General features: G+C 35.1%; 1 protein-coding gene across 1 annotated transcript; it reads left to right on the forward strand.

The window, feature by feature from the left end:
• The first annotated feature begins 787 nt into the window (after nucleotides 1-787).
• On the forward strand, nucleotides 788-10,590 carry CYSLTR1 (cysteinyl leukotriene receptor 1). Its single transcript, XM_082750992.1, has 3 exons — nucleotides 788-995; nucleotides 3,111-3,191; nucleotides 6,513-10,590. The coding sequence occupies exon 3, from the start codon at nucleotides 6,540-6,542 to the stop codon at nucleotides 7,560-7,562; it is 1,023 nt and encodes a 340-aa protein (XP_082607118.1). The 5' UTR covers nucleotides 788-995; nucleotides 3,111-3,191; nucleotides 6,513-6,539; the 3' UTR covers nucleotides 7,563-10,590.
• The last annotated feature ends 1,537 nt before the right edge of the window (nucleotides 10,591-12,127 follow it).

A 12,127-nucleotide genomic window follows, 5' to 3' on the forward strand; every position in this document is an offset into this window, starting at 1 on the left:
AATGGCCATAACAAGAGATGTTATAACTTGTTATTATATACCAAAAGGGGTAAGGCCGCTGAGAAAATGTCCTAGAAAGTGGGACGACTTTACATCATAAGATTAGCAGTTAGTTTAGAAACCACTGTCAAAGCTAGAACTTCTGTGTTGCCTTTAGAGGCCCTGGCCAAATTTGTATCCTGAGAACAGCTAATATAATCAAAGAGGAATGGGGTATTTCTTTCAGATGTTCACCGAAAACTCAGGGAACAACTACTAGTTTTAAATCAAGCTTGCAAACATTAGTTGCATTATTGAAAATATTATTTAAAAACCAGGCTTTTGTCCATGTTCCTCTTCACTAAAGCCATAGGTCTCTCATCTTACTTGCTCTTTTGTTCCTAAGATTAAACAAGGGAAAAAAATTCCTTTAAACCAAGGAAAATGATACCCTACCCTTCATAGATTTCTAGAATGGCAAACTGAAAGGAAATTCGGAGACATATAATATAAACCTATTGAAATGAAGATAAGTGAAGAGATCGTAGGGAGGAAGTAATTTACTCAAGTTTGCACAATTAATCATCCACGATAGCCCAGGGTATGATCCAGGTCTTGGGCCTATCAGTCCTACAAACTTTCCACCATGTTCATTGTCTTTCTCCATGCAAGGATTCCCTCTGATTTTGGTAAAACATCACTAAAAGCTTATAGAAAATTGATTAATTCAAACCAACTGATATTTAAAACACACTGAACTGTTCACAGCATGAAATACAGAAAGAATAAGACTTGGTTATTGCTCTTTAGGTCTAGTGGAATTGGGGTGGGAATTATGACTATGACACAAAACAATAAATGAAAATTATCAAGAAAGTACAAACAAAACACTGCAGGACATCAATGGAGAAATGTACTAAATTGGATTGAGAGGAAGAGGAATGGTTTTTTGTTTGACCGGAAATAAAAGAAGAAGTACTATTACTACCTTCACTTAATAGAAGACACCAGCCAAGGTAGGTAGATCCCCAGCTCTACCCAGACCACACTTAGTACAAAATGTGTAAGTCATTCTTGTTTATAGGTAGTTCCAGTGCAGCAACAATAAAGAGTATCATATGTGAATTGGGACCTTGTATTGTCAGATTATTTCTGAATCTCTTACTTCCCTCATTCACTGGAGCTTGCTTGACCAGGTTATAGGTTCATTGGAGGCTAAAGCTGAAGAAAGAATACACACACACACACACACACACACACACACACACACACGGATTTAAGGTGACCCAAACAAAATATCTAAATAAAACCTAAACTAAATAATTAAAATAAAAAATTGTATATCCACACTTTCACTTATTGGCCTGATGTCTACCCACCCAATCACCCAGATAAGAATGGTAGAATCCAATTTTAGCAGAAGCTAGTGTCAGAGACAAGAGTCCTCGAGGAAACTAGAAAAAAAAAAAAAAAAGGCAAAGAGTGAAAGTATTGAGTGCCTGCTATATGCAAAGCTCAGAATTTCTAAAAAAAAAAAAAAATAATAATAATAATAATAGAAGATATGTCAGAATCCCAAATTTGAGGAAACACTGTTGCCCAAACAATGTGACATGTAATCTCTTGTGCATGTACCGTGAACTAAACTATAACTGTACAACTACCTTGGATATGGATAACTAGTACATTAGCCTGGTAAAACTACACTTCTCATAGATGGGTCTTAGAAGCTCACAAACTTTCTTTCTCTTTCCACACTAGGAAAAAATATAAGATTTGACTAAACACAAAATTGTGACAGAGTAAAGTTAATTTTCTCCATAGATGAGTGAAATCATACAATTTTAGGCTCAGATTTTTTTCATTCAATATTCAGTCAGTATACCTTTATTGATTACAGATATCTAGGGCAAGCTAAACAAAAAAGAAAATTTATTGACTAAGTAAAAAAATAAAAAGCCAACTCAGTTTAACTAGTTCCTCACCTGCAGCCCATACTTCACCCAGACTGCTAGTAGTAAGTTACCTATAACAATTCCTTATTGGGAAAAGAAGGGAAATTCAGAAAGGGAAAATAAATTGGAGAGGATCTAAAAAATGGTTATTTGAATACAGAGTGGATTCAAACAGCACTATTAGAGCTGTAGGTTTGTATTCCTACTTTTAAAACTTGTCTCCATTTTATATTTTTAATTTCCTTTATTTTCCATTTGATTTTTTTTTCTGCAGAGTTCCTTTAGAAAAGTCTGGTGTGTTGATACTTGCTAAGGATAAACTGAAAGATATTTATTTTTTGGTACTTAGGCCACAGATAAATGAAAAGTGGCCAGCCTATGTGGTGCCCACATTCAGGGATGAAATTGCCATAGGGAAATAAAAATTGGGGAAGGGGGGGGTGTTCAGGTTGCTACCATTTCACAAAAGCCCTTATTTATTTCTTGGAGATTTGTTACACTTCATTAGATTTTCTGATATAGTTTAATTGAAGAGAAGAAGCATATACTCATGAAAATTTAACAATACAAACTATAAAACAGTTGATTTCTGAAGGCATATAAATATGCCAAATTAATGATATAAACAATAACTGATACTGTGAGATTTTAGGGAAAAGGGCCCAAGATCTTCTAATCTATAATTCCTTCAAGAAAAACTGTCCATAAGCCATTCCAGATATATATATTTGATATTTTTAATGTTCTAATGCTTTTTCCTAAAAAAACAGACCCTTGTATATGAACTTTCAAATTATTTTTCCTTTGAACTTAATAACAAACATTTTAGAAGAGAAAATAGGAGAAATATCATGGTTTCATAGAGAGGAGAGTATTTTTATAATCCTGGGTTCATCTTTAGACACAGAAGCTATTTGCACACAACAACAAAAATTTGTGATCAGCCCTGGTCCATACTCAAAGTTCCACCCCCATCCCCTGGGGATGTAAAAATGATAGTAGAAGAAAGAAGGAGGCATGGAAGGAATCAAATAACTAGACCTAAATCTGTCAGTAAAGCTGTGATATCCCATGACACACCCTGGATCTGTACTTAAGGCCACTAAGTTCCCATGACCCTTCTGGACTCCTTCTAAGGTCACTGACTTTCTTTTCAATCTTGTGATTTCATTTTAGGCTTCATCTGAAATTACATCATAAAAAGCACTGACCACTAACTAGGAACATTCGTGAAAGGCACTGCAGTGTCAGAAAGAGGTATGGTTCCACTTTCCAAATCAATCTTGTTTCTTCAACTTGCAAATTATCTTAACAAAGTAACTTCCTTTGTCATCTGCACAAAAAAATTAATTTTCTGTTTATTGTTTGTTTATATTGATCAATTAATAGCCCATTTTATTTGTTCTAAGATAGTTCTTACCATACTATATTATAAGTTTTCCATACTTCTGAGTTATCACTCCCCACCCAGACTTTGAGCTGCTTGAAGGCAGGGATAGGAATTAGGTATCTCTGAATTCATATAGTGTGGGTCTCATTATTTGGGGATCACAGTAAATTCTATAAAAATAAATTAAATGCTGTCTAAGATAAGCAAAGCCATAATTTGTGAAATGAGTGGCTTAGACTACATGATCTCTATCCTTCTATGAGTCATTACTTGTTTGAACGTTTTACAATTTTCTTTTTATGACCTAATACAAGTCATTGATTTGACTTAGTTATAAATAAACAGTTGAACTTAAGATACCAACATTACTAGGAAAGTTTATTTTGGTCTGTAAGGACTGGAAAATTTATTAATGGGACTAATGACCATCTGCTGTCCATTCATTTATCAATTTTATTTGGCACCTTTTATTCAAAGATCTGGAATGTCAAATTTATAATATTTAACACAAAAACAAATAAATGATTATTCCGTGTCAAGATATAATATTTTTCAATCTTACAGTTAGCATTACGATTTAGTTCCTTCCTTAATACCTTAAGAAGCAACTTTAGGCGCTGAGGCTGGAAAGATTTTAAATGATACTGGAATGCAAAGATAACTCTAAGTGGTTTTGAATGATAAATAATTTTAAATGACAAACTTGTTCATCATTCATGTATTCATTCACTCAGTTAGCATTTGTTGAACACTTATGATCAAAGTACGTATGTCTTAGCCTTGTGTGACATGCCTTCTTATATATCAACCAGATAGTCTATAAGGGAAGATAACATATACATACAAATCATTGATCTGAAAGAGAAATTTAGAGTTCTCTAGAAGGGAAAATGATAGAAATTACTGTGGAAGGAGAATGAGGAAAGTCTTAAAGTCTTCACACCCAAAAAGGTTGTAATTCGAGTTTGTGCATATACCTAGATGGTGGAAAGAGTATTTTAGGCAAGAGAAATGGCATGGAAAAAAGTCAGGTGAGAAAACATGTAGCACATGTCCCTAGCATAGTATAATAGTTGTTTCATTGAATTATAGGGTGTGCAAAGAAGAAAAGTGAGAGAGAAGCTAGGAAAATTTAGTTGAAACTAGGCTATAGAGAGCCTTAAATACCATGCCAAGAAGTTTGGATTTTATTCTGAAAGCCCTCAGGGACCACTGAAGTTTTTAGAACAGAATATGATAGAGTTGGAAGAAGCCCCAGTATATGGACAACTTACCTAGAGCTTTTAGAAAGATGTTGTGGGGATTGATAGTGGTAGGAAAGACAGATGGTAATTAATCTAACACCTTTCAAGTGTAGTTCTCAAAGGGTATAGCAAAAAAACAAAACAAAACAAAACAAAAACCAAAACACTCAACAGCGCCATCTAGTGCCTCATCATAACTGCACAATTTGTGGAAAACCTAGCAACAGGGCTAACAGAGAAAGACTTAAGTTTAGGCAGTTTCCCTCTTTTCCACAATTGCACTTGAGTTCAGGGAACCAATGGTGACAGAGGCAGGTAACTGGAAAGCAAACTGAAAAATAATGCAGAAGTTGGGAATAGTCAACTCATTTATCTCTTTGACCTTAGGTATCCACCCTCAGAATGATTCATCCTCAATTTTTTGTCATATACCAACAGTCCTTGGTGAAAAATTATGACATTTTTCAATTAAAGGAAAAAATGAAACAACTAGCTAAGTAGTTAGCAGTAGTAAACCTGGAAGTTATATCCCACCTAAAACAACTCCCATAGCTGTTCGTTTCATTATTTCTAATTCAGGGACAAGATCAATCCCCTCCATTGTTGGGAGTTCTTGCATGTTCAAACAGCCTTGCCACCTTACAAACACCAACTTCCTTTTACTCGGGAGAAAGAACTGTGTAAAACCAAGAAATCAGACTTTAATCAAAGATTATCCACAAAAAAAAGGTTATCCACCATATTCTATATTGATGAGTTGCTCCCACTTTCTTAAAGAATTAAAGAATCTGGAGGAACACTAGAAATTATTTTCACATTGTCTCATCCCTAGGCCTAGAGCTATCTGATCAGAGCTTGTTTAATGCCTTAATTGACTATCTTGATATAGTTTAACTAACCTAGACCAAGTAACAACCTCTTGGTATGAAAGAAATGACCATGCATTATTGAATAGTATGGCTTTGAAAGTGAGTCTAGGAAGAAAGCAAGAATAAACAGCTGTAACAATATCCTTACCCAGAAAGTATATTTTAAACAGTTATGTTACATCTTTCCTCAGGGCCTTAACTTATGGTGCAGATTTTTTTAAATTTTTTTTTTACCACTTTGGAACTTATTTCCCTCATTAAAACAATTAAATGAGCATCAACCAGCAGATGTTACCTAGGAAGCCCTTTGCTTGAAGAAATCAAGTATTTTCTTTTTTTTTTTTCCTTTAAGATTTTATTTAATTATTTGACAGACAGAGATCACAAGTAGGCAGACAGGCAGGCAGAGAGAAGGGAGGAAGTAGGCTCCCTGCTGAGCAGAGGAGTACAATTCGGGTCTCAATCCCAGGACCCTGGGATCATGACCTGAGCCGAAGGCAGAGGCTTTAACCCACTGAGCCACTCAGGCTCCTCTGGGAACTGAGTATTTTCACCTAGATTTTATTCTCCAAGAAAATTCAATGCTCTTCCAATACATAGATGATGATAGATAGATAGCTGTAGATAGATAGATGGATATATGGATATTTATATTTATGAAAAATGACTATCATTAAAGATTTTATCTAATAGAAAAACTCAATTAAAAAGGAAGATTTACAGAATAGCCTAGAGTAATATGACTTAAAGGAAAAGCAGAGCTATCCTGGCTAGGTTTTGAAGATTAGAAGGAAGTCCATTAAACAAACTTGGGTGGGAAAGGAGGGAAAAAGAGTTTTCTTGATGCCTATGGGACCCAAACCCTTCTCCTGGAAGCAAGGTGCTGCTGAATCCCTCTTTATTGCCCTACCATCTCTGATTCCTGCCAGGGTCAAAAAGTATATATATGACAATATAAAATGAAATCTTAATAAGCCCTGTAATTTATTGTCTAATAAAAATTGACAAGGATATATACATATATATGTGTATATATATATATATATATATATATATATATATATATATATTTTAGGTACCAAGGAGACAGTCCTAGAGAAACATGGATGGAGTCGGGAATCTGACATTATCTGCTGCCAATAACAACACGTGCAATGACACTATTGATGACTTCCGCAATCAAGTGTATTCCACCTTGTACTCTATGATCTCTGTTGTGGGTTTCTTTGGAAATAGCTTTGTGCTCTATGTCCTCATAAAAACATATCACAAGAAGTCAGCTTTCCAAGTATACATGATTAATTTAGCAGTAGCAGATCTACTGTGTGTGTGTACACTGCCTCTCCGTGTAGTCTATTATGTTCACAAAGGCATTTGGCTTTTTGGTGACTTTTTGTGCCGTCTCAGCACCTATGCCTTGTATGTCAACCTCTATTGTAGTATCTTCTTTATGACAGCCATGAGCTTTTTCCGGTGTATTGCAATTGTTTTTCCAGTACAGAACATTAATTTGATTACACAGAAGAAAGCCAGGTTTGTATGTGTTAGCATTTGGATTTTTGTGATTTTGACCAGTTCTCCATTTCTTATGTCCAAAACTTACAAAGATGAGAAAAACAATACCAAGTGCTTTGAGCCTCCACAGGACAATCAAGCTAAAAATTATGTTTTGGTCTTGCATTATGTGTCATTGTTTGTTGGATTTATCATTCCTTTTGTTATTATAATTGTATGTTACACAATGATCATTTTAACCTTACTTAAAAATTCACTGAAGAAAAATCTATCAAGCCGCAAAAAAGCTGTAGGAATGATCATAGTTGTGACAGCTGCCTTTTTGATTAGCTTCATGCCATATCATATTCAACGCACCATCCACCTTCATTTTTTACACAATGAAACTAAACCTTGTGATTCTGTTCTTAGAATGCAAAAGTCAGTGGTCATAACCTTGTCTCTGGCTGCATCAAATTGTTGCTTTGACCCTCTCTTATATTTCTTTTCAGGGGGGAGCTTTAGGAGAAGACTGTCTACATTTAGAAAGCATTCCTTTTCCAGTGTGACTTATGTAACCAAGAAAAAGGGCTCTTTGCCAGAAAAAGGAGAAGAAACATGTAGAGAATAATTTAAATCCATTTCCAATGAAAATCATTGAAAAAAGTTTCCCAAATATTACCTCAAATTATCTACAAAAAATGAGTATTTCCATTAATAATTTATAAGTACCTAACTGCATGTATTCCTATAAATATATCTCATTTATGAATCCACACTGTTAAAGGTCCTAAGGATATTTTAAGTTTTAAAAATTCAGCCCACAACTATTTTTTTAAGATTTTTTTATTTATTTATTTGACAGACAGAGATCACAAGTAGGCAGAAAGGCAGGCAGAGAGAGAGGAAGGGAAGCAAGCTCCCTGCTGAGCAGAGAGCCTGATGCGGGGCTTGATCCCAGGACCCTGGGATCATGACCTGAACTGAAGGCAGAGGCTTTAACCCACTGAGCCACCCAGACGCCCCTCAGTCCACAACTATTAACTAAATTATAAGTCGTTTTTTGATCATTCACTGAAAGGTGAAGAACATTTTTGTCTTGGCATTGTAAAAAATGGATCTGAGACCAAAGTTTTTTCCCTCAAATAAAAGCTTCACAAAGGATAAGAACTAGTCCTTTAAGATACAAAATTAGCAATTAGTCCCCAATCACTCTAACATATTCCTTTGCATGCGTGCCGTTAGATGAGAACTGGAATGATCCAGGAGTTACATAAAATGTCCTGTCACCCTCTTCCTTTGTAGTATTGAATGACTAGGCGAAGTAGGGTCATTTCTTCCAAAACAGAATATGCAAGTGCTAGAACACCCTAGTATGCAGCCAAATGGCCCTAAAGTTTCCAGGTTGCATATTGCAACCTGTGTAGTATGAACTTGGTCAAAAGCTAGTTTGTGTCCAATTTCCTTCTGCTCCTGACCCAGGCCCTCAAAAGAGAATGATGGAGTTTTTGTTGCTTATTGAAGTTCTTACAGGGAATTCTCTCCCTACAATTCTTCCTTAAGAACCAAACAACTGACAGTCCCATATATGAACAGAAATAATTTAAAATTTATCTAAAGAAGAGGGAAAGGATTTTACTTTTCTACAGACTTATTGGGATCAAAACTACCTACAGTGGGTTTTTTAATAAAATCTGAATGTTGATACTATAAGTTGTTTTGGAAGAACTTATATTTATGTAACTATATCAGAGATTTTGCTCTATGACATGCACTTATGCATGGAAGTTAATTATAAGTTTTATTATTATTTTATACTTTTTCTTCTCTATTGGCAAGTAGATAGAAATATCAAGATGTTTATGTCGGGTTTTATATTACAGTGGAAGCTTTGTTCTTTAAACACACCAACTTGATTGAGGCTGAAATATAATATTCATGGGCAAGCTTCTGCTGAAGTGTGGTCTGTTCCTTCACTCTGTGTTTCAAAAAGCATATTACCTCAGAGAAAATGATAATGGTGAAGAAAAGATCTATGAAAGGATTCTATCTGAATCTTCCATGTGTATGTTATTTCTATTTCACTTCTAATGTCGCAACCCTTTAGGAAAACATTCAAAACAAAAAGAAAGAGGACCTCTAAGACATAGTATATCTAATTGGTATCCATTTATTTTTAACATACCTGAGATTTGGCAGTATCTACATTTTATCCTATACCATTTTTTTCCCTGTTTGAGGTGAAGATCAAACATAATACCTATCAAAACATTCAGTCCTCATTTCTCGTGTTCTTAGCTTTCTGCTATTCCATAAGTATAGTGTAATGGAAGAGCACTACATTGGAAGCCGAAGACCTGGTTGCTAATCTGGTCTCTAGTACTTACTAGTGGTGTAACTTTAAGCAAGTGACATGAATTCTGATTTTCAACTTCTTCATTTGTAAAATGGTAATAAAAACACTTGTCTTGCCTTTTTTTACAGGGCATTTTTGAAACTCAAATGTGATCATAACATACATATGTATATTAACATTCATATGTTAAAGTTTTACCTTTAATTCTACAGTACTTATAAATGGTTTGTTACTTAAATATACCGATTCATATTTACAACATCGATTCTAAAGTTTGAAAGATTTAGAACAAAATATGGGCATAATTAAATTCTAATGCAAATTTAGAAACCTTTTGTCTTACTTATTCCCACTTCTGTGTTTTCTTATGTTCTCACTTTTGCTAGCAGTCCCACTTTCTCCCACAGAGAAGCAAACCAACAAGCTAACCACAAATTTGTTTTTATTCTTTAGATCATTTATGTTTATATCTTGTATGAAACTGTTTAATAATTATTTTCTAGTTTTTTCTTATGTGTAAGTATTTTCTCCCAAAGTGGACTTAACACTTTATGGAATTATCAATTCCTTGAGGTTGAAAACTATGCCTTTAAATCAGGGTACTTAATTAATGACCTTTTATTCTGTTTTAAGTATTTTATTTATATCATCTCATTTAATGTTTATAATTGCCCTGTGATATATATACTATTCTTACTCCTATTTTTCTGATTTAAAAACTGAGACACAAAGAAATTAAGTAACTTGCCCTTTGTCAGACAGCTAGTAAGGATCAGAACTAGGATTCAAATCTAGGCAGTCTAACTCCAGAACTCAGTTTCTTAATTTGCTATGCTTTCCTGCTGAACCATTTTCTACCTTCAAAATAAGGAGTAAAAGTGAAGGTTTTTTTAAATGATTTATTAGTTTATTTTACAAAACAGGTTTAAATAACTATATGCTTAATTTTTTAGATACATGAACACAAGTACCCTGAACTAAAGCCTATGATTTTATTTGGAAAAACATCTTAAGAATATTATATACTATCCTAGAATATTGAATTTGAAGGACTTTAGTGTTTATAATTTCTAATGTCTATATAATACTCTGTGGCATTACCATGCCACAGTCTTTACATACATTCCTTTGGTTTCTAATAGTCCTTTGAAAATACATCAGCTATTCCAGCTCATTTTCATTATACATTTGGTGTTTTCATTTTGTTCAGCCAAGAGTTTCAGCATTCAAAAAATAATGTCAAATATTAAGGCAATGCTTTGTATTTTATTCTCCAGAATAAACATAAATGGTTTTGTATACTTATATCAGACCATAAACTTGGTTCTCTTTGTTGTCAAAATATCCTGGCTTTCACTTTAATAATATGATTTTTCATTTTTAATTGACTTGTAAATGGTCTTTTGAGATAAATATATACTTCAATATCTAACTTTACTATCCCTTTAGTAACTACAACAGCAAAAAGTTTAGAAGCTTTGAAGGTGATATTGGACTTCAGAGCAATGTAAATTTGTGGACCTTTTTCAGTAAGCACCACTGCACCAGAGGTAGGAAAAGAAGCACACTTATTTTATTCTTCATGTGCACAACCTGGGTTAGAATGCCTTTGTCTGATACTAAAGGAGCAAAATTGGGGAGAGCTTGGGAAGATAGCAGAGTAAGAGGATCCTAAATTCACATGCTCCCATGAATACAAGTAAATAACAGCCATATCATTGCAATTAACCCAGAAAGCAATCCCAAACTGGCAGAACAGATTCTCCACACCTAACTGTAGAAAGAAGGTCACATCAAAAATGGTAACAGAGGCAAAGACCCCTTTGGTAACCAAACTTCTGGTGAGACTAACTACAAATGGGAGGTGTACCATAATTTCAAAGAAGGGAGAGGAACATCCCCCAAGCCAGGGACCCCAGACATGAGGAACCTGTAATGGGAAGACAAGTCCACTTAACATTTGGCTTTGTAAACAAGTGGGACTTAACTTCATGAGTTGTTACACTCAGTGGGGCTTGACTTCAGGTACTTTAAAAATCACCAGGCTCAGCTCTGGGAAAGCTGGAAGGAAGAAAATGAATCCCTGCCCTTAAAGAAACAACATAATAAACAATTCTGGCAAGATAGAACATAGAAGCAGCTGGTTGGTGGTTGAAAACAGCTGGATATATGAAAAAGTGATTTATTTACTAAACTGAGAACATTCACTGGGGTGGGGGCAAGGATCTTAAAGAGATTTATCCAAGAACAAAAAAGCTGGCAGACACCATTTCTGTAACCCACCCTCCAACCATGATACCCAGATACCTGCAGGAACCAGCATAAACAGTTCCCACATAGCTTAATAACACCAAGATCATCCCACCTATGGTCTCCTACAGACTTGCCCCATCCAACCCAACCCACTTGGCAGGAGTTCCTCCAAAGTAGCTGTGGCCAGTTCTCATCCAATAAGCCCCAGAGGTAACTAGTACCACTCCAAAGTGATACTTGCCTGTCCTGGAAAAAGAGGAAGATAACATCCCACACCAGTTCAACTACACCCCCAGTAGTGGTCTGAGCAGACATCTGAACTGACTGTTGGCCCTGCCACAAAAAAAAAAAAAAAAAACACCTCACAGAAGGAAGCATAAGGAGAGAACACTGTAGTTCAAAGTCACTGAAAACTCAGCAGATCTACTGAGACAAACATGTGGTCTGACAGCAGGACCTGCCCACCAAGAAAATCCTCTCAGGAGACAACACAGCAATAGCACCCTACAGTTCAATGCAACCTAAGCCTCAGCAAATGGCTGAGGGAAGACTTCTGGTCTGATGCAAATATAAGACCAAAGTGCCTC

The sequence above is a fragment of the Mustela nivalis genome, assembly GCF_964662115.1.
Source record: "Mustela nivalis genome assembly, contig: HAP1_SCAFFOLD_2170, whole genome shotgun sequence".
In the NCBI taxonomy this organism is placed as follows: Eukaryota; Metazoa; Chordata; class Mammalia; order Carnivora; family Mustelidae; genus Mustela; species Mustela nivalis.